The 23,930-nt window shown below is 41.7% G+C and overlaps 1 protein-coding gene across 1 annotated transcript in view; it reads left to right on the top strand.

The window, feature by feature from the left end:
* gucy1a1 (guanylate cyclase 1 soluble subunit alpha 1) overlaps positions 1-23,930 on the top strand; it is a 33,287-nt gene that overhangs the window by 1,564 nt on the left and 7,793 nt on the right. Inside the window, exons 3-6 of the mRNA XM_088341755.1 lie at positions 1,514-1,587; positions 3,663-4,369; positions 20,035-20,520; positions 23,623-23,766. Coding sequence (XP_088197881.1) covers positions 1,514-1,587; positions 3,663-4,369; positions 20,035-20,520; positions 23,623-23,766 — 1,411 coding nt within the window. The remainder of the gene's footprint in view (positions 1-1,513; positions 1,588-3,662; positions 4,370-20,034; positions 20,521-23,622; positions 23,767-23,930) is intronic.

Genomic DNA, 23,930 nt, shown 5'->3' with positions numbered 1-23,930 from the left:
AATTCCATTTGCGAAGATGTTTACCTTAATATTGCATTTATCCGTCGGCAATTTACAACAGTTCCTTGATGATTGAATGACCATTAAAGCACAGAACATGCTGGTATCAGGTACCATCTATCATGAGTACCGATACCTCAAAAGAGACTGATATCGGCACTCATTTCTGGAATTTGGACTAGCCCAATCCAAGTCCAAAGTCAGTGGCATAAGCAAATGAGTCAAATCACTGACAATAATTCTAAAATTCTCTTCTATCAAATCTTCTGGATCAAAGTATTTACCTGGTAAAAAGCAAAGGAAAATAATTATTGTAGTCATAACAGGACACCTTTTAAAATATGTGGTGAATGAACAAGTTTTCTGCATTGTTAAAAGCTTTTAAACGTATTTAGAGGAATAGTATAACAAAAATACGACAAAAATAGTACAGAAACACTACAGTATATACGGTACTTGAAGTTGTTTTGGTTTTGCTAGTGATTTTTTTTTTAATCAAGGTGAATATCTTCTACTATTTACTTTAAACGGCATAATCCTTTCATTGGAAACATTCGAGAAGTGGAATATTTTCTTAATTTTTGTTGCAGCTTGTCATCATGGTGGAATGTTGGGTCCACAAATCAGACCAGTTGAGTTTTTCCTTGCCCTCAAGTAGGTTTTAGATCAGGGGGTGATGCAATGATAGTCTGTAGTAGTCTGTGTATTCCTTTGAGACTTCTTGTGATTAAGGGCGTCACAAATAAACATGACTTGACTTAATTGTGAGTGTTTCAAAACTAAATTTAAGAAACTATTCTAATTAAAATGTGTACATAAAGAAATATAACATGTAGATGTCTGCATGAATAATCTAAATAATTACCCACTCTTGCTTTTCGTCATGCAAATAAATTAAGATGAAAAGTCAAATTCAACAGTGAATCATTTGTATCCGTTATTTTTCCCACTAACAAAAATCAATTGCATGTACATTTGACAATTAACAGATGTATGTTGATTCATTCATTTGTGTGGGGTTTTTTAAAAGCCATGGTCTAGCGCTCTAAAAATCGGGTCCGTAGAGTCGTTTATATTTATTTACATGATCGCAAAATATTTTGTCACCCCACTTTATACATGCAAGCAACATTAGCCGTGGAAAAAGCTGATGGGAATGGGAACACTCCCTAATGTTAATGTTCATTTCCCAACGATTGCTAATTTATTGTGTTTATGAGTTTGGGTCCACCATAAAATGTAGAAATATGGTGTCTTCTGCTCTTTTTTTCATTCACTTGTATTATATGAACAAAAAAGAGCAAATTGTTGGTAAGAATCACTTGTTAATCGGCTAATTATCATGCTTAAGTTGCATCATTTACCACCGATGTCACCCTCTCTATTCTTAAATGACTTTTACTAAAGAGGTCACAATACTTGATATTAAAAACATGAATTTCTTGTCCATGTTTTCGTGCTCTTTCATTCTAAGACCCTAAAATCTTTGAAATTATTTCCTTTGTGTTCGCAGTGCCTGCTGCACAGACTGTAGCGAAGAAGCCGAGCACTTGATAGAAATGATGAACGTTCACTCAACCAAAACAGGTAAGATTAAATCATCTTTGAACACTTTACAAGAGGACATGAAATGAAGGGACAGTGTGTCATATTTAGCACCTCCTAGTGGGAAGAATATATTCCTTTGTTAAAAATAAACCCTATATTGATAATAATAATATGCAAAAAAAACAAACCTTGCAGAGTGGCACAGCAACAGGGTGGTTAGCGCGCAGCCCCACAGTGCAGAGGTTCAGGGTTCAAGTCCCACTACCGTAACCTCCCTGTGTGGAGTTTGCATGTTCTCCCCGTGCCTGCATTTGGCTGGTCCAAATTGTCCCTAGGTGTGAATGAGCGAGTGAGTTGTATATCTCTGTGTGCCCTGCGACTGGCTGGCAACCAGTTCAGGGTGTCCCCTGCCCACTGCCCGAAGATAGCTGGGATGGGCTCCAGCAACCCCCGCAACCCTACTGAGGATAAGCGGTGCAGATAATGGATAGATGGATGGATAAATCGTGCATTTTTAAAAAACCTCTTAACATAAGATAGGCCTTACTTAGAATGGGGCTTACATAATTGTTCACCATCTTGCTGCACGGATACCCCAAAAGCTCAAAAAGGCTGAGCAAAAAAAATGAGAAGAAAAATACTGCAGTTGTTTTCGGTTGCTTTAAAAAATATGGCTAAATCTGGTGCTCAAATAATACACACTGTCACTTTAAATCCAGCCTTTACAATGAAAACTCAAAAATGAAATAAAAATGTATTCATATAAAGATAATTATTTCTTAAATCAGGGCAGCAGTGCAGGCAGCAGAGGTATTTGGGGCTAATGGTCAAAATACCTATATACTTATTTTGAGTTATTTGGAGGGAACAAACACACAGTTACACAGTAGCTATATACTGATACCTCTTAATGTGTCATATTCTATTTATTCATATCAGTGGAAATGTTTCACTATTGCCAGATTTTTTCGCTCTTCCCGGTTTTAAATACACCAATTCACAAAGGAGGCCAAGAACATATGACATCAAATTTTTGCTACTGTCATGATGACTGATTAGTATCACCTGTTGCCGCTCATTTGGCGCTAGCCGCTGCGGGCTACCTGATTGGTTCCCTGTCCTTTTTAAGCCCAGTCCTATCACTCTCTTGTTGTCAGTCCGTCAGCGAACCTCTTTTTTTACAAGGTTAGCACTTTGACTCTGACTCCCGTCGGTCCCACTTTTTGCAGCCGTTTTCCACTCGTCCGTTCCTGATTTCCCCGTTTGTCTCCGGCTATGATCTGTTTTTTGACCCGACCATGTTTGCTCTCCTGTCCAGGCTTAGGACCCGTTCTTGATCCCGACCACGTTTTTGCTCTCCTGTCCTGGCTATCGACCTGTTTTTTCCGTCCTCAACACGGACATCTCCCCCTCCAGAAGACAACTTCCGCATTTGGAACACAATCTGATTTTGTGAGCGGCTTGCTTACCGCGTCCAGCGAGCACCGGATCACGGGCGCTGCCCTTACTCTTTCGCTCAATAAATTTGTGGTTACTGTTACGCATCTGGGTCCTGATTCCGTTCTGGTCGTGACAGAGAGCACTGCCTTGTATGAGGCAGATATTTAGCGGTTGAGTTAAGCCTATTTTAACCATATATCTAATATTTGCAACCTGGTAATAACATAATAACAACACAGTGACAACATAAAAATAACATGATAAGTTATTGTTTTAGTAATGTACATCAAACTGGTAGCCTTACACCGGGGTTCGGCAACAGTTCTGGAGACACTTGCGGCTCTTAGTGATCTCTAGTGGCTCCCCAATACTTTTTTCCCCAAAAATTGATAATGGAAAAATATATGGTTCCTGTAAGCATGACAAACATTCTAATGTTTTTCACTGAATGTAGAATCATACAGTATGTGTTGCCTTCCGTATAAGGGTTATATAAGGATTTTAATTTTTTGCGGCGGCAGTCAACTGTTTTGTGATGTTTTCTTGGTCCAATATGGCTCTTTCAACATTTTGGGTTGCCAATCCTATTCCTACACTATAATCAGTAACGAAAATAGGTTTGGGCCCCCTGGATTAGACATTTGCACTAATATAAGCGCTTTTCATTTTTCTAGGCATCCCACTGGAAGCCTTGAGAGTGTCCCTCGGCGAGGAACTCTTCCGCATGTGCTACGAGGAGGACGGTCACATTTTGCGGGTGGTGGGTGGCGCGCTCCACGACTTCCTCAACAGCTTCAACGTGCTGCTGAAACAGAGCGCGGGGGGACTCGGGGCCGACGGGGGCCCTTGTTTAAAGCAAGCCTCCGTACTGTGCATAGACAAAGATCCGGGCCTGCTCACTGTTTACTTCTTCAACCCTCACCCTACCACAGAGCTCTTCTTCCCCGGGGTCATCAAGGAAGCCGCCCGCCTGCTCTACGACACCGCGGTGGACGTCCTGATGGACCCACCCGGTGTTAAAGACAGCATCTTGCAATCCAACCATCAGAACAGTCTTCTATACACCGTGGTGGTCAAGGGGGATAAAAGCCTGAGCCCCAGCCCCTTGAGGGCGAGCTCAGCCGGAACGCTTCCCACTTCGCTGTTTTCTACCATCTTCCCTTTCCATCTCATCCTGGACCAGGACTTAGCTCTGGTGCAAATCGGACATGGGCTCAGGAAGAGACTGAGCAGGAAGGACAATGCGAGGAGAGCATTTGCTTTCCAGGAACACTTCTGCATCGTGTGCCCTCAGATCAAATGTACCTTTCAAGGTATCTTGACCATGCTCAACACTCAGTTCATCCTTCGGATCAAGCCCGGGGTGGATAACGCGGGGAAGGTGAGTTCCGGACAGGAGCTGCATCACTGCCAGTGTTGGGCACGTTACTGAAAAAAATAATTAGTTAGTCACTAGTTACCTCATTGAAAAAGTAATTACGGTGGCGTCTAAATTATTGATACCCTGTCAGAACCAGAACAGAATCAGAACCCAATCGCGTGACGTTCTCACACAAGCCTTTTATTTTACGGGAAATGGGGGATCATGCACGAAGCAAGCCGGTCTGGGGTGGAAAGACAGGAAGGGACAGACAGGATTGACAATAAATCAGGATATCGATAACTAACAGGAGAAATTAGACGGGAACGTAAACGGGAGAAAATAACAAACAGGACCAAAATAGACGGAAACAAAACTGAAACCCGAAATTAAACAGGACAAAAATAAACGGGATCAATACCGGACTGAAGATACCAACAGGAAAACAGGACTGAGTCAGAACCCACGTCTTGTGGGGCAAAAGTTCATTTGACGGGCTGACAACTGACAATCTCTCAATGAGCCGCAGCTGGCGCCCTGCGGGCGGGGCCAATTGGGCACCATGGCAATTGTGACACACACGGACGGGGCCAATTGGGCGCCATGGCAACCTTGACACACCCAAAAGTAGCGCGTTGCTCTAAAAGTTGGTTACAATTTGGGACAGCATCCTAAATATTGACTACCGAATATTGACTATCAAAACTGCTAAATACTGTAAATACTCAAATTGAAGCACCCCCCTAAAACTGATTAAAAACAAATGTATAATAAATGAAATAGAAGAAAACGTGCAGACCAACCTGTAGGAGCGGTGAGGCCTTCATATTTCTTGGCCTGTACATTCTTGAGAGCTTGCAAACCAACAGTTGAGACACTCTATATCCATTTTGTCTTGCAGCCCTCGAATGTTTCTCTATTTCTGTGTCATGTCCAAGACGTTTTTGTCATGTTTGTGGATCCAAATGCAGGAAAGCCAGAAGAGAAGTATGTGTGTTGAAAAAGAGAAATGGTGTTTAATAACAGAAGGTGGTACAAAGTAACAAATAAGTGGTCATAAAAAACAAAATTTCCAAACAAAACCAAGCCCTACATATAGTGAACGACAGCAAAAATGACATTGATATGGCCACCAGAATGACAATGGCAATGACTCGACCCAGTGTGCGGTCCAAACAGTTAATATAAAGTCTTGGTATAATTAGGGACAGGTCTGTGGGCATTGGGCTCAAGTGTGCCCAGTTCCAAACCCAATTGGGTCCCTCTGATGGATGGTGGCAGACCAGACTGTATATTGTTTTTCTCTCCAGGCATGGTGTATTGCAAAAGTATTTCAGCTAATAGAAAGACTAAAATTCACCACTTTTTTACCATAAATTCTGTTCTTTTGCCCCATTAATATCTTTGTTCCGGTATAAGCCACGCCCCCTCACCATGCACAGCCTACTAGTCGCTACTGGTGACACACAACCAAATATGTATGCGCACATAAACTGACCATCTAAATTCAGTATTCCATTTTATAGTTGTACATATATCTTGGGTGAGAGTATATACGGTAGGAGGAATATCAAAATCTCAGTAGGGAGAAATTCAGAACCTTCGTACTCTGTGCCTGAGACAGTACCACCGTAACAATATTCAGTTGTATTTCGTAGGTAGATATAAAAATCCCAACCTTGGTCATACTGTATGTTGCTGTGTTTCTGGTGGAAGGAGGGTTGTAAGTGAAGGTGTCACAGTTGCCCATTGCCCTCACTTGGGCCCGCCCGTTTGGCGCCAGCTGCTGCTCATTGCCTGATTGGCTTCCCTTCTGTTTAAACTCAGTGCTCTCATTCACTCCTTGTCGGTCCGTCAACGAACCTCTGAACTTGCAAGACTTGTATTTTGACTCTGTCCGGTATCCTGCTCGTGTATCCAGTATCCGGTATCGAGCCCGCCTGTCTCATCCTGTCTGATATCTTGCTCCAGTCTCCAGTATCTGGTATCGATGCCGTCTTTCCCGACCTGTCTGGTATCTTGCTCCAGTCTCAAGTATCCGATATCGATCCCGTCCGTCCTGTCCGGTACCTTGCTCCGGTCTCCAGTATCCGGTATCGATCCCGCCTGTCTCTTCCTGTCAGGTATCTTGCTCCAGTCTCCAGTATCCGGTATCGATCCCGTCTGTTTCGTCCTTTCCGGTATCTTGCTCCAGTATCCGGTATTGATCCCGTCCGTCCTGTCCGGTATCTTGCTCCAGTAACTAGTATCCGGTATCGATCCCGTCCGTCCTGTCCGTTATCTTGCTCATGTATCCAGTATCCGATATCGATCCCGTCAGTCTTGTCCTGTCCGGTATCTTGCTCGTGTATCCAGTATCTGGTATTGATCCCGTCTGTCCCGTCCTGTTTGGTATCTTGCTCCAGTATCCGGTATCGATCCCGTCTTTCTCGTCCTGCCCGGTATCTTGCTCCAGTCTCCAATATCCGGGATCGATCCCGTGCGTCCAGTCAGGTATCTTGCTCCAGTATCCAGTATCGATCCCGTCCATCCTGTCCGGTATCTCGCTCCAGAATCCAGTATCAATCCCGTTTGTCCCATCCTGTCCGGTATCTTGCTAGTGTATCCAGTCTCCGGTTTCAATCCCGTCTGTCCCGTCCTGTTGGGTATCTTGCTGTTGTATCCAGTGTCCGGTATTGATCCAGACTGTCCCGCCCTGTCCGGTATCTGCTCGTGTATCGTGTATCTGGTATCGATCCCGTCTGTCCCATCCTGTCCGGTATCTTGCTAGTGTATTCAGTATCCGGTTTCGATCCCGTCTGTCCCGTCCTGTCTAGTATCTTGCTGTTGTATCCAGTATCCGGTATTGATCCCGTCTGTCCCGCTCTGTCCGATATCTGCTCGTGTATCCTGTATCTGGTATCGATCTCATCTGTCCTGTCCGGTTTCGATCTCTTCTGCCAGCAATCGCCGAATCGCTGGCGTTTGTTTTCGCGCGCATAACTGCCCCGTTCCTGTAAAATAAAGCTTGTGTGAAAACGTGACGCGTCTGGGTCCACCGTTTGTTCGGGTTCTGACAGAAGGAGCAACTGTCAAATTGCAAAAGACGGTTCAATCCACGGTCTGCTTCTGTAGAATTGTGCAGTAATACACTGGGTTGTGTGTTCCAATTTTTTTTTTACCAATTACAGTACTTGTTACAGAGATACTAATCGCGTTCCAGAAACGCGTTCCTTTGTAAAGCGTTACTCCCAACACTGATCATTGCCGGGGCTTACTGAGTGGGGGGCAAGGTGGAGATTGACAGACTGCCAGATCGCAGGCAAATGTCAGGGTCTTTTTTCTCCATCAAAGGCTCAGGCACTATTCACGGATGGGTGTGACGAGTCGCCATGACAAAAACCGAGAAGTCCCTGAGTAAACGCTGATATCTATTTGTTTGAATACTCTCACAGTTGTAATGAGGCAATCGTAATATACTGCAGTGTTTCCAAAGGCTAGCGGCTATGGAAACCAATTCCCGTCAGTGACTAAGAAAAGAGGGGAAAATGTTATGTTCAAGGGGCATTGTGTATTATGTTGCACCTGCTCTAGTCATTCATAAAAACTAATATTGATTTGAATAAAAAGCAAAAATACATCAACTACTATATAAACATGAATTTTTTAGAATTTGTATGTATTTTACATAACATGAGGCTCACCTGATGGATGATGACTTGATTGTCCACCATCTTGCTGCTAAGAGTACCCCAAAAGCCTTTTGAAAGGCTGGTCAGAAAAAAAGGGTGCGGTTTGGTCAATTGGAGTCTTCCTTGTGCAATTTATTCTCGTTTTCGGTTGCATTACACAATACAGCGACATCTAGTGGTCATATATTACCCAGTGTCCAGTAAAAAAAAAATTGAAAATTAAGTACCGGTAGCTTTCTGAGGGTAGAAATAAGAAATTTTGCTTCTAAAAACATGAAAAAAACAACATTATTGTTTTTTTTATATAAATGTACTGCCAAGAATAGGATTCAATAAGGAGCCTACAAAGAATAACAATAGAAAATTTAATAAATCGTCAACACATTTTTTCAGAAAAAAATCTCAATCTTTGAGGAGTCAACATTATGATACCAATTATCATCTTCCCCCTGCCCAAAAAAACTCCTAATATTATATGGAAATACCTGAGAAGTCCCCAAATTGTATTCTGCATTAAATTAATGATGATTTCTATATCTTGTTTTTTAAAAAAAAAACGCTATTGGGTAGTCCATATTTGTATTTGCCTCCGTCAGCGATACCCTAGTCGCCCAAGTGTCTATAGTAATGGACAAGAAATACAATGCGAAATATGAGAAAATAAACAGTTCCATATTAAATTATAACAGGACGGGCTAATTATTTATTTTTTAAAAATGGTATTCAATAAAATTCCCTCCTTTCAGCAAAAAAAAAAAAAGAAAATACCATAGAAATCGGAAAATATTGTTTTTTTCCTTAATTATGTGTTTAACTATTGTAGTTTATCATTCCCTGATTATTTTTAAATGTCCTCTATACTTCTGTTACGAATACCATCAAAACATCTCGCATCTGCACCCATAGCGTTAGTTGGTATTTGTACTAGTATTTGCAAAAGTGTCTAGCACATGCGGAAAATTTCCTCGTCAAAAGTTCCTCGTCGAGGGAAATCTCACAGGAGTCTGTTCATAAATATACTGCAAAATATGAAAAAAGCATTATTATGATTATAATTAATACTCCTACTACTAATAATAATAAACAGTTCTATTAATGACATTTTCAAACAAAAACAGTTGTTTAATTAATAAGAAACTTGTATAGCTGACCAGATGCTGAATGTGCTGTATCTGAGTCAGATCAGGAGGCTCCTGCTACTGGTAACCATGGAAATCTGTTTCATGTAGGGAAGCCCTTCCTCACATAAAACGGCCAGGAAATGAATGGGTACCGTCAGGGTGTCCTTGCCCAAGACACACCACATAGGAAATAGTGCCTTGACCACCCAGGCGTTTAAGGGGTCCATGGACCATGATATCGTATAAAATTCCCATCCTCCTGCAAAGAAAATAAATAAATACACAAGAAATAAAGAAAGAAATAAACACATTTTTACAATAATTCTAATCTGTCACTATCTTGTAGCATCTAGAATCAATTATGACATTCTTGGACCTCGTGATCGATATGCATGATTTGAGAGTTACCGTACGAATCCAAGGCTAAGCCCTAAGTCATTTTTCAGCGTGCAACATTTCCCAAGGACTGTGAAAACAGATAAATCTTGTAGGTGAAAGAGCCCTCCGCATGCACCTGCTGGAATAGAACATGAATTTCGGAAATTAGATGCCTCCCATATACCATAAGTGAGTTGTATCAAGTTAGAAAAATTGTATTTTTTTCCACTGATTGGAATAAACTTCATGATAACATTTGTTACTTTGAAACGAAACATTTTCACGTTAGCTTGTATATTACACACATATTCATCCAAATCTTTTCCTACTTGTCAGTTTTTTTACGACGTCAATATTTACTTTAGTGACCCAAAGGGACAAAAGTGAAATAGCGCTAGACGGTTTGAAAACAGTATATTCAACAGAAGTAACTTTTGAAGGAAACTGAATTAAAAATCGAAAAACACCAAAGATACAAGCAAACAAAATGCTTAAAGTGACATTGTGTATTATTTAGTGTCTTATATACAGGGTTGGGTAGGGTTACTTTACCTTGATTACTTTCAATTACTTTTGGATTACTCCAATACCAAATATGCTAATAAAAGACAAAAGAAACTTTGTGCAGGCTTGGGGAGTAACGGAATACGCGGAAGGGCAAAAATCATGTTGGCAAGCTGTATGGATTTATTTTCATTTTGTTTTCTGTCGCATTTTATGTGAGTTTTGCCGGAGATCAAAGAGATCAAAGCCAGGAGAGAAAGCTTACCACGTGTTGTGAGTCATCATTTTATTCATATTTAGTTTCTTTTGTCTTTTACTAGCATATTTGGTATTGGAGTAATCCAAAAGTAATTGAAAGTAATCAAGTTAAAGTAACCCTACCCAACCCTGCTTATATATATATATATATATATATATATATATATATATATATATATATATATATATATATATATATATATATATATATATATATATATATATATATATATATATATATATATATATATATATATATATATATATATATATATATATATATATATATATATATATATATATTATTTTTTTTAATTTTTTTTTGAACTTACTAATTGAACTTAAGTCCATACTTTGACAGATTGTAGGGTTCCAGATGTTGCTTTAAAATAAGAAAGTGTTGCCAAAAACAAAGTACTTATTTCCTTGGAATGTCCCTGAATATGGACCGATTCATTAAAGCAGACTTCCAAGAAGAGTTGAAGACAAAGCGCATGAGAGATGGACTATAGATGATAGTTGCCATGTTTAGAAAAAGCGTTCCACTGCAATATAAATAGTGTAGTCTGGCATGGTTGACGTCATGGTAATCTACGTACGTTGTGCTCTTCGGAGTCATAGAGTAGGTACTGAAATGGTTATTGATTGTGCATGGTGTTGTTAAAGTGCCAGAAAATATAAATATAACAACATTAGGAATCTTTTGTAAAAAAGAATTACCACGTCTTCTGTATTATAAGTTTGAAAAGGCACACTGGAATAACTACTGTAAAGATGCTATGCTATAGATCAGTTGGAATATTTCACAAATGACAATTGCATACATGAACTTAAACCTAGATCACGGCATGATGGTTTGAACAAATTTATTGACACTAAAAACAGAAAACAATCATGACAATCTCAACAGCAATTAAGCACATTCACAATATTATATTCCAATATTACGTTTTTAACAGCAAACACAAAGTGAGGTTTGAACAAACCTTCTCGAAAATCAAACATATTCACAATTTCATTATATAACATCTTTGTTAGTGTCAATAGATCCGTCCAGGCCAAAGTCGATTGTTCTCGGTCTGAACAAATCCACTGACACCAACAGCAGCAAAACACAGCCATCAAGCATATTCACAATTTTTTTATATTTGACAATATGACGTGACGATATGACGTTTTAACATTTTTTCCTGACATTTCCAACATCAATTAAACAATTTCAGAGTTATTTTCTTTTAACAGTAGTTAACCAGCGTGTAAAAGGCAATACTATTGTGCAAGGGCATAGCTCTGCCATCCCACCCTCCCAAGCAGCATTCTTCCAGTCCTCTGTGTGGGTCCTTTCCCTTCTGCGTGGGTCCTCTCCCTTCTGGGTTCCACAACCCAGGCCGTTGCTGCCGGGACTCCCACAGCGTAGCTCCGGCTCCCCCCTCCGGGTGGGTACAGACGAGTCTTCTTTATGGCTGCGTCCTAGGCCCGCCGCTCGCAGATTGTATGGTATCTGCAGCCATTTGGAGCACAGCCACGGGGGGGATCTGCCTGCACCTCCATACCAGCAGGTTTCTGGAGGTCCAGATGGCGTCCTTGATGGCGGCGAGAGTGAGCCAGTCCCTGGCAAAGTCGTTCCGATGTCTCCTCGACCGACTCACCCCGTAAAGCACGTACTGTGCATCAGGGACCTCTCCTGCTGGCAAGTCCGGGAACTTTCCTAGTTGTTCGGCCATTGTCCACAAGACCTTGGCAGCGCTGCACTCACAAAAAAGGTGCCTCACCGACTCCTGGGCGCCACAGCCAGGTCGAGGGCACGTCGAAGTCGCTGACATTCCTCGGTGGTGCATTACAGCTCTGACTGGGAGAACTTCATGAGCCACCATCCATGACAAGTCTCGTAGTCTGTTTGGGAGGGCAGGATGATTGACGTTGCTCCAAACCGTTGTGGAATCGCCAAACGCAAGCCCCCGCACAGGGCTTACTGTAGCTCGCTCTTGCACAATAGAAATAAGGGCCCTGTGGTTTTGTAAAGTGTGACATTCTTGTGTTTCCAAATCAAACTTCTTCAAAAAAGCCCGAATAAAGAGATGTGTTGGTGGCAAGTTAAACGAAACTGGAATCAAACGATTGTTTGGTACAAGCTTTAGCTTCCGCAAATATGAGCCCATCCAAAAACGGGTCATTGCTTGACTTTTCGGGTTGTTGGGTGGGCCCACAGCGTTTTGGAAGTGGAGAGAGACATATTTGCTTCCCAGGAAAAGCTGGAGGTCAGGCACTCCTTTCCCCCCTTTTTCCTTTTTCTTTTTCATTGTATCTCTTTTTATCCTTTCCCACTTTGAGCCCCAGACAAAGCGAAAGATGGCTCGGTCCATTTGTAACAGCACGTTTCTTTTAGGCATAAAAATTAAACTGATTGACAAAAGCATTGGGAGGATGATCGCTTTGATGATTAGGACCTTCCCCTCTATTGTCAGTTTTCTTAGTGACCAAAAAACAAGTTTTTGCTTAACTTTCCTTGTCACGTCATCCCAGTTGGTCTCGCCTCCTCCATCCGCATTGAATTTTACCCCTAGGATTTTCTGGTCTGTCTTTAACACCGTCAGCGGGAGTCCTGCCTTTTCTGTCTCTTTCCACATTCCATAAAACTTCACTTGCGATTTTTCTCTATTTAGCCTTGAGCCAGACGCCCTCCCAAACAGGTCAGTCAAGTCAAGGGCTCTTTCAACAGATGCGCGGTCAGTACACAAAATATTAAAATCATCCATGTACAAAACACACTTGGTAATTTGTCCCCCACTTCCTGGGATATTGATGCCTTCGACAAATCTATCTTTTCTTAACATTTGTGCCAAAGGTTCAATGCAAAGAACATAGAGAAGGGGAGACATAGGGCAACCTTGACGTACACCGCAGTTGATCTCGATTGCTTCCGATAAATTCCCGTTAATCATGAATTTGCTGTAGATGTCTCGGTATAGCAGTCCTACCCAATTGATGTATTTTTGGGGGAAACCACATTTTTGCAATACCCTGAAGAGGTATTGGTGCGAGACTCGATCAAAGGCTTTTTCAAAGTCTAGGTTTAGGACCGCTAGTCGCATGTTTCTGTCTCTTGCATAACAAATGGTGTCACGGATCAGCATGAGACTGTCGCTGATCTTCCTTCCCACAATGGCACAGGTTTGGTCTGGATCAACCAAGTCTCCCAAGACAACAGACATTCGTGTTGCTAGAAGCTTGCTGAAGATTTTACAGTCCACGTTTAAAAGCGTTATGGGTCGCCAGTTTTTTAAGTCAATTTTGTCTCCTTTTTTGTGCAATAGAGTAACTATCCCGATTCTGAAACTGTCCGGCATATGGTCTCGACTGGAAAATTCGTTAAAAACAGTTAACAGATCTGGTGCTAAAATATCCCAAAAAGTCCGGTAAAATTCGAGGTTGAGTCCGTCCTCCCCGGGTGATTTGCCTTTTTTCATAGTCTTTATGCAATCATTCAGTTGGTCTTGGGTAAAGTCCGATGTTAAAAAGGGGTCTTGACGCACTGATCTTGAAATATGATCTAATACATGCCCCATTTCATTCTCATATGTTTCTTTCTTTTCAAATAATTTTTTGTAGTAGTCTTCGACCAATCTGGTTATTTCACTACTTTCCTTTGTTATTTGCCCGTTTTCGTTTTGAAGTTTAAAAATCCCCTCATTTTTGCCCATAATTTTTTTAAAAAAGTAGCGTGTACATTTTTCCCCTTCTTCTATTTCTCTTTCTCTGCTTCTTATTATGATGCCTTTGCTCTTTATTTCCGCCAAAGCGTTTAGTTCTTGTTTGGTCTCTTTGATTTCATCATTAAAGTCCATCCCCTTTTCTGTTAGGATGAAATAGCGTTGGAGTCTTCTTTGTAGTCCCGACATGCGTTTCATCTCTTTGAGTTTCTTGTTTTTCCCTGCATTTTTAAAAAAGGTCTGTGTTCGTTTCTTTGTCATTTCCCACCATTGTGCTCGTGAATCATACGAGTCTTGAAGGGTCTGCCAGTCTTTGTACAGCTCCCTGTATTGTGCGGCTAGAGCCTCATCCTCCAGCAGGGAGCAGTTTAACTTCCACAAACCCTTCCCAACAGTCATACCTGAAGGAAATGAGAAAGAGCAGGACAGTAGCAAGTGATCCGAAAAAAAAAACTGGAATTAATCTTGCATCACTCTGTGCTAAACCCCTCGTAAATATGTAGTCTATTCGAGAGGCTCTGGCATTGTCACTACTGAACCAGGTGAAGCCCTCCTCTCCTGGATGTATGGATTTGAAACAGTCCACCAGTTTAAATGTCCGGCACATGTCTTGTAATAAAGTTGATGATTTATCTACTTTAAACTCCTCATCATTCCTCTTTCTATCCTTCCTACTTAAGATGCAATTAAAATCTCCTCCCACGATTAGTGGTTGATGGCCTAGCATATACGACTGGATGTCCTCTAAAAGTTCGTACCTGAGTTGTCTGTCGGCATGGCCGTATATGTTAATGAGGTTAAAATCATTCCCTATATAAGAAAGTCTTGCTAAGATTGCGCGTCCGTCTCTCATCACAGTACTCCCCTTTATGATGAGTTGAGGGTTGTTTATTAAAATGGCTACCCCATCGTTACGGTTTTCATTCGAGCCACTCCATAATGACGGATATGGCCAAATCTCTTCCCACTGTTTATAATTTTTTAGAAAGGGGATGCAGCATTCCTGTAGTAAAAACACATCCGTTCTGATAGTTTTTAAAAACGATAAAACACTGTGAGCCTTAACCTTTGATCTCACACTTCTTACATTGATAGTAGAGAATGTAATGTTCATAATTGTTGTAAAAGTATTTAAACTAGTTAGACAAAACTGGGGGATCTGAGTCCATTCTTTGGTGATCATCGAGATCATCGAGGGTGTCACCTGTGTCAGACACATCACTTAAGAGTAGTACCTCATTTTGAGACTCACCGGGGAAAACTCTGGGACCCTCTGACTCTCTGTCTGTGGTTCCAGGTCTTCCCCTTTTTTCTGGGTTAGGGGGTGAGCCAGAGGACCTATCAAGGGGTCTCTTACTTCCTTGCCCACTAAGGGTCAGGTTTTTTCCCTCCCCGACTTCCTCCGTCTCAACTTCATACAGTTCCCTTGTGGGCTTATTCACCGGCAATCGGCTTTCTTCTAAATCTCTTATCTTTGTTTCTGGTTTTTTCACCACTCCCAATTTTGTCTTACTTTTACTCCTCTTTCCAGTGCCCGTATGGGTTTTTGGAGAGTCATTCGCCTTTTCGATTTGTTTGTCTTCTCCAAATCCCGGCAATGGCGTAGCAAACAAATTTGCTAATTTGAACTCTCTTCCAGGCCCTTCCTGATTAATATGTGTTTTCGGAGTGGCAGTTGCTTTTTCTATTCGTTTGTCATGTCCAAATTCAGGTATTTTATGAGAAATCGAATTTGAATTTCCAGGTTCTTCCTGTTTCAATTTTGATTCTCTGGTCTCTGCTCCAGGGGTTTTGGTAGGTACATCTGTTTTTTCAATTTGTTTGTCTTGTCCAATTTCTTTGTGCATTTCTTGATCAATTTCATTGGGTATTTCCATAACTTTATTCATTTCCTGTTCATCTTCATTGGGTATTTCTATAACTTCATTAATTTCTTGTTCATTTCCATTTTGTATTTCCATGACTTTATTAATTTCATTGTCTTTGTTATCTTTATTCACTTCATTGTCTTTGTGACAATTATTCATTTCATTATCTATGTTGTCTGACATAATTTCATTGTCTTTGTTATCTTTATTCACCTCATTGTCTTTGTGACATTTATTCACTTCATTATCTATGTTGTCTGACATCATTTCATTGTCTTTGTTGTCTTTGTTAACTGCCTTCCTAGCTTTCAATTTGTTAGCAAACGAATTCGGGCAGTTTCTAAAGAGGTGATTCGTTTCTCCACAGAGATTGCATTTTCTGCTATTGCTACATTCCTCAAAGGAATGTCCAATTGTTCTGCACTTTCCACAAAAAATTCGATCACATACCTCAGCCAGATGCCCATGCTCACCACATTTGCGACAGAGTTTTGGTTGCCCTTGATAGTGGATAAAGCCACGGTTTTCCCCCAGGAATATAGTCGACGGAATTTGTTTCAGTCCCTGAAAGCCCTGAGGATCTTGCCGTAGTTGGACTGGTACCCTCCAGGCACCATTCCAATAGCCTTTCTCACACCTCACCTTCATAGCCTGGCCTTTTACTGAGCAGTATCTACTCAACCAATAACAGACGTCATCAGCACTGATCATTTCACTAAACATTCTAACAACGACAATTTTGTTAGTATTATCAGTCAGCTTCTCCACTGTAAATCCTGAAAACTGGGACCTCACTCCCTCAAAGCGATTCCAAAACTCTTGATAAAGAGCTGCCGTTTCAAAACTCACATCAAAGCCTTTGCCAGAAGTCAATTTTATGACAGCATATACCTCCTCCTTTTTAAACTTCAGAATCTTCTCAACAAACTTGTTAATAAAATCCGTCCTTGACATTCCCTCCGAAACTGCCACAACATCTTTGAGCAAGAATCTCACGCAGTTACGTCTCCGCCCGCCGGTATAATGCCCGGCCATGGCAGGACTCGGCTGCTTTACTTCTAACTATGTTAAAATGGTTAGAATTGTAAAATTAATAATTAACAATACTCTTATAACCGACGCCAATGACAGTATAAACGCATAGAACGAGCAGTGCTAACCTGATGCGTCCACGGCATGATATGCTCTGAATCATATGCAATAGACCTCGAGGGATACAGAAGACATGTGAAAAGGCATTCGGTTTTATCTCATCATCACACTATTTTTAATCACGGTACCAGATTGTGGATGTTTATGTCACGGTTGCCATGGCGCCCAATTGGCCCCGCCAGTGTGGCGCTAGCTGCGGCTCGGTGACAGAATGGCTTCCCTTCTATTTGAACTCAGTGCTCTTACTCATCCATTGTCAGTCCATCAATGAACCTCTGCACCCATGAGACGTAAGTTTTTGATTGTCCGGTTTCCTGCTGGTTTCCTGTCCGCTATTGTTTCCGTCTATATTGTCCTGTTCAATATCGATCTTCAGTTTCGTTCCCGTCTAGTTTGTCCTGTTTAATTTTGATATCCAGTTTTGATGTCGATCCTGTCTGTCCCTTCCTGTCCGGTATCGACCCTATCTGTACGATATCTGCTCGTTGGCCGCTGGTTTCCTGTCATTCCACAGACCGCCGCCTTACGTCTTCCGCCTAACGATCGCCGAATCACTGGCGTTTGGGTTAACGTACATGACTGTCCCATTTCCCGTGAAATAAAAGCTTGTGTGAGAAACGTCACGCATTTGGGTTCTCCTACCGTTTCGGTTCATGACAGTTTATGTTGGGCTGGCCCGCGAGAATATTTTCAGACATTATAACGGTCCTTGGTACAACTGACTCGCAAAGTCCATGACATTGGGAACTGAGTGACAAGAAAAGCATTGTGGGAAGTAATTCGGCTGTTCTGAATTGAATAAAAAGAACAGCATTGTGGGAAGTAATTCTGTCGTGATTTGCCACATACATGAATAAATGCATGGCACTTACAATGCTTAGTTTGAGCTGATAAAAAGTGAAAGAACATTCTCTCCACTCTAACATATCTGGTCCTATTGCTAAAAATAGTGTGATAATGACATAAGACCTATTGCCTTTTAATGTGTCACTTGTAGTCTAGTGCAATATTCTTCAGCTGGTGGGTCAGAACCCAAAAGTGGCTTGCAGGCCAGTTCTCAGTGGTTCATGGGGCATTGCCTTGGCAAAAAAATTGCTAAGAAAACAAAAATAATGAATGGTCAATTACACTCCATAACAGAAGATAAGGCCCTTCAAATGTGAGTTTAAAAACACTATTTCACACCACAGAAAAAGACCAGTAACATTTGTTTACACAAGTTACACACAGATACTCTACTTTAATCTCTTTTTTGTGGTTAATGGGGACCAGAACCCCCTCGTGATATGCAAAAATCCACCAAGTATCAAAACTCACATTTAAACATGCCCTCTGCTGACCCCCAATAGTCAACCGGAGATAATGGATCGAGGCCACAGGGGTGTGTTCGTTTGAGGCAGAAAGAACAGAAAACAATGCACTATGCATGACACAAATGTTTTTACTCTGCCCCTGCTCTCCGCAATATGCGATTCAGGATAATGGATCAAGTATAGACAGGTATACAGTGGAACCTCGGTTCTCGACCATAATCCGTTCCAGAACCCTGTTCGATAACTGATTTGTTCGATCACGGAACTCATTTTTCCCATTAAAAGTAATGGAAATCGTTTTAATCCGTTTCAACACCCTGAATGTTTATCTTGAATGTTTAACGTAAACATAAAGCTAACCCAGGCTAATCGTACGTCCGCGTTATCGTAATCTTCCGTACGAAAGATTACGCTAACACGAACGTGTAAAAATAAAAAAAATACAAGTCATTTAGCACCCGGGTCTCCACAACAAGTGGTGAGCGGTTCATTGGAAAGGGGGCTCCGTTCCAACACCCTCAATGTTGGGCTCCGTTCCAACATCCTGAATGTTTACCTGAATGTTCAACGTAAACATAATGCTAACCCAGGCTAATCGTACGTTCGCGTTATCGTAATCTTCCGTACGAAAGATTACGCTAACATGAACGTGTAAAAACTAAAAAAAAGGATAAAGAAAAGAATTATGAATAGGATTTCTTACCTTTGTGGTGGTCAGCAGAAGGCGCAGGTGGACAGTGGGGTATTCCCTAGCAAGATCAGACACTCGCACACCTCCTTCATATTTTGCTATTATTTCTTTCTTAAATGCAATAGTTGTACGCACTACTTTTCCTTTTTCACCCGTAGCAACTTTGCTGCTTGCACTGACTTTTTTTCGGAGGCATAATTAGGGGCTAAAACACTTCGTACACCTATATTAAAAGCGAAAGCAGAACGAAGCACGTCCTCACGCGATAACAGTTGGTCAGGAAAAGAGTGATCTACACCCGTACGCCGCTTAGCATAGCACCCTAAAGTACGCACTCACGCATTACCGGCTTTCGAACTCCGATTTTTCGACCCAACAGCGAATTTGTGGTCGGATTCCGATTTGTTCGAACTGAGAGGCGTTCGAAAACCAAGGTTCCACTGTAATTCATAAGCGCTGCCAGGACCAACAAAAATTGTGCCCTTTTTAATCCCATCATTTTCCACTGCATTTAAAGCATTTTGGATTTCAGTGAAAAAAATGCAGCTGATTGAGCATTAAAGGGAGAATTATTATTTAAAGTCACTTTGGTTTTGCTGTTCATTTAAAAAAATGTTTTATATTCTTATTGCGCTGGTTTAAAGTGCCATTCAATACATTTGAGAATGGAAATTATTTTTCTTGATTTTGGGTAGCAGCTTGTAGTTAGGGTGGAATAGTGGGTCATCAAGGCAGACCTATTGAGAACCACTGATGTAGTGGATAGGATCTAGTGCAGTCCCTGCTGCGATCCGGGTTTGATTCCCTTTGCATTCAATGTTATGCAATTGTGAACAACCATCATAAACCGTTTTTTTATTGCATAAATATGGTAAGCAAAAGGCGCATGCTCAAATCTTTGCACAATTTCGGGGGTTTTGGGTGAACATTATAGTCAGAAAAATACATTTAAAAATAAATTACAGTCCAGTTGACCAGAACCAACGCTACATTCTCCTAAAATCTGATTTCTCTCGGCAGCTCATGGACCTCAAAGGCCAAATGATCTACGTTTCCGAGTCCAACGTGATCCTGTTCCTGGGCTCCCCGTGCGTAGACAAGCTAGAGGAGCTAACGGGCCGCGGCCTGTACCTCTCTGACATCCCAATCCACAACGCCCTGCGTGACGTGGTCCTGGTCGGAGAGCAGGCCAAAGCGCAGGACGGCTTAAAGAAACGTCTGGGCAAGGCCAAAGCCGCATTGGAGCAAGCCCACCAAGCGCTTGAGGAAGAGAAGAAGAAGACGGTGGACTTGCTCTTCTCTATCTTCCCCGGCACCGTCGCTCAGCAATTGTGGCAAGGCCAGACGGTCCATGCCAAGAACTTCGAGAGGGTCACTTTGCTGTTTTCGGACCTGGTGGGATTTACCGCCGTTTGCTCCCTCTGCACGCCCATGCAGGTGATCACCATGCTGAACGAGCTCTACACCAGATTCGACCACCATTGTGGGGAGCTTGATGTTTACAAGGTAGGTCTGCGCTTTTGCCAATGAGATCAGTTCATTGGCTGTGAGTTGTGTCGGCGGGAAAACAATAATTGGAGCTGTCGTTGAGTGAATATGACATCGCAGTTGCTTAGGGCGAACTGACCAATCACGACTTGGTTTCAGAAAAAAAATTAAATGGTATGTTTTCACAAGAAAAATAAGATTTCAAACGAGGGTAAAAATTGGGACGAACCCAATTCTTGGGTCACAAAATGGCCCTCTTGTTTAGGTTGCTCTGTCAAGAACAAGAAGAGGAAACAGGAAGTAGAACCCAATCGCGTATCGTTACTCACAGTTTATTGGGGAGAAGAGGAGTGAGCGCACACTCGATCCAGGGATCGTTGGTTGCGGGAGTGGATTGATCGGAACGACGAAGTGGTCAAAATCAAACAGGTCGGGGCGAGAACAAAGCAGGAGCAAAACACAGGCAAAAACGGAGATTGACAGGGCTTGGCATATCACAACAGAGTTTAGCAGGAGTTTCGCAGACGCTCTGACACCAGGCGACTCACAAGACAGCGTTTAAGTAGTCAGGCGTCAATCTGTCAACGCGTTTCAGCTGGTGTCCACGGGCAGGCCAATTGGGCGCCGTGGCAACCGTGACAGAACCTGGCGCCACACGGCGGGGACCAATTGGGTGCCATGGCAACCGTGACATGCTCTTAACAAAATTACCCAGATTTTTTAGTATAAAGTAAATTAATCTTAAAAGGTCATATTTATAACAAAAAAAATCTTTGTATAATTATCCATCCATCCATTATCTTCAACGCTTATCATCAGTAGGGTCGCGGGGGTGCCGGAGCCCACCCCAGCTATCTTCTGGCCGTGAGCAGGGGACACCCTGAACTGGTTGCCAGTCGCAGGGTTCACAGAAACAGACAACTCACTCGCTTATTTACACTTAAGGACAATTGGGACCGGCCAATTAACCTTAGATGCATGTTTTTGGAATGTGGGAGGAAACCGGAGTGCCCGGAGGAAACCCACGCAATCACAGGGAGAACATGCAAACTCCGCACAGGAATGCTGGTTGCTGGATTTGATCCCATGACCTCAGAACTGTGCCGTGGACGCGCTAACCACTCAGCCGCCGTGCCGCCTTTGTATAAAATTCCCTCTTAGATAGTCATTTCATTTCACGTTCGCCTCTTTACTTGCATCTGTACAAAATCCTACTCTCAAGGGCAGATCCACCGTATCCATTTTTTAAAAGCTCCAAATGAAAATGCCCTATTCGATTTCATTTTGCCGGCCGTTATTGGCTACAGACATGAGATCTAATTTGCTTCACATGCCTGCAGACTGACGCCGAGTGCTTGCATCAAGCGAGGGCAAAGCCAGACGCTGAACACTATAAACAAAACGTCAAGGAAGCCTTAACAGATATATAGCTAGATGTTTGCCAAACAAATCGTAAAGACACGAGGAAGCTCCTTTAGGACTACACGTGCGGCCCTAAAAATAGTTCTCTTGTGTTACATGAAAGAAATCCACGACATTAAGACGGCAAAGGATGAAGGATAATTGAAATGTTACAGCTGCTATCTGTTACCACTCTTGTCTTGCGCTGAGGGATGGAAGGCCGACTGTCCTTTGCTTAGCCACGCTATTCTTGCGAAGGTTTTCCGTTTATTATTGACACCGCTGCACTGTATTTTATGAATTTTAAATGGAATGAAATAATAATTATTCGTTTTTTGTCTATTTGATCACTTATTTTTGTTGGAAAGTCTAGAACAGCTGACCTTTTTGAAGCTAGATGCCAGTTTTTGGTTACTGATTAGCACATAATGCTACCAGTTTGATATTTATTTCTAAAAGAGCTTATGTTCATACTAGTGAAGAAGGAACTGCTTTTTCTTCCTCCAACCGTTTCTTCACATCCAGGATGTAAAGCAGGTAAAACATTCGCTAGAGCTGAGTAGTTCCTTTGAGGTTTTCATTACAGAATATTCTGGACACAAATTGGGTACAGAAAAGGGCTGACAGTCACTTTATACTATCTAGTCGTAATCGATTAACCTGTATATTGTTTTCATTTATTTTGTCATAATTATTTGACTTCTCATTGTATTCAATTATTCAGTCGTAATCATTCAGCTTCTCCGTGTGTATATGATAATAATTCAACGTAAAGTAAAGAGGTTGTCACGACCCAGAATGGAATCTCGGACCCAATTGCGTTCGTTTGAAAGGAATCTTTATTGGATTGAGCTGACAGAGCTGGCTTTGGAAGCCAATGGTTGTCGGTCGCTAACAGTGTTGGACGGAATGGCAGTTCCGTGACAGGTAGGCAGAAATAATACGTCTTTGCGGGCAGGTCGATGGCCAGGGTAGGAGAGTAGATCGTAAACGCGGGGCAGAAACAGGTCGGAACCGAAGGCAGGAATCAAAACAGGAGAGTAGTCTTTGGTACTTGGTACTCTGGCGAAACACACAGGAACACAGAAGTACGGTCTGACGTCCTTCTCTAGGCGCTGACCGCTTAAGAAGAGAACGTTAGCCAATCAGAGAGCGCGCTCTGGCGCGCCAAACGATTGCCACAGGTGTCTTCACTTTGGCAATCATGACAGAGGTAATGGGAAATCTGTTTTCCACCCCAAGAGAGTGCGCTAAATTTGAAATTCCCCCAAACAAGATGCCCTAGTCCAAAACAGTTGATATGACGAGCCCATTTTTATAACCAAATATATAAATGAATCATTAATTGAATTAATCATAACGATTAAAAAAAATGAAGAAATTATAAATGATTGAAATAATAAAGAGGCTATGAATGAAAAAAAATTCAATTATGACTGAGTATATACAAGCAGTGACACATTTTGATATGACAACACCATGTTGTTACTATGTTATTACCATGTCATTACTATAAGTGGGATAACCACTAACATATCTGCCTTATGTTAGTACAATGAATGATATTTAATATAAATTATAGAGGAATTAACTAAATGAGCTCTCATTCCTAGAAAATCACAATGAACCATCTATAGTCAGGTATTACCATTATCGAAGGTGTTGGGATCAAGTTGCCAGATAAAAATACATGCTATTAGCTTATCTTTTTGTTTCCAGGTGGAAACTATTGGGGATGCTTATTGTGTAGCCGGTGGTCTTCACAAGGAGAGTGACACTCATGCGCTCCAGATTGCACTGATGGCCTTAAAAATGATGGAGCTTTCTGACGAAGTCAAGACTCCAACTGGAGAACAAATACAGGTGAGGAACCAATTTTTGTATTTTTCACTTCCTTGTGGACTTCGGCACTGAAGAGAAACGGCTTTTCTTCCTCCACATTGGGTCTATAAAATGAGAAATTGTTCAAAATGAGGTTTTTATTGCAGAATATTCTGGGCACAAACGGGCTATCGAACAATGCCTGC

The sequence above is a fragment of the Urocampus carinirostris genome, chromosome 8, assembly GCF_059441175.1.
Source record: "Urocampus carinirostris isolate Australia breed hairy pipefish chromosome 8, RoL_Ucar_1.0, whole genome shotgun sequence".
Lineage (NCBI taxonomy): Eukaryota > Metazoa > Chordata > Actinopteri > Syngnathiformes > Syngnathidae > Urocampus > Urocampus carinirostris.
This window is presented reverse-complemented; position numbering and strand designations above follow the sequence as displayed.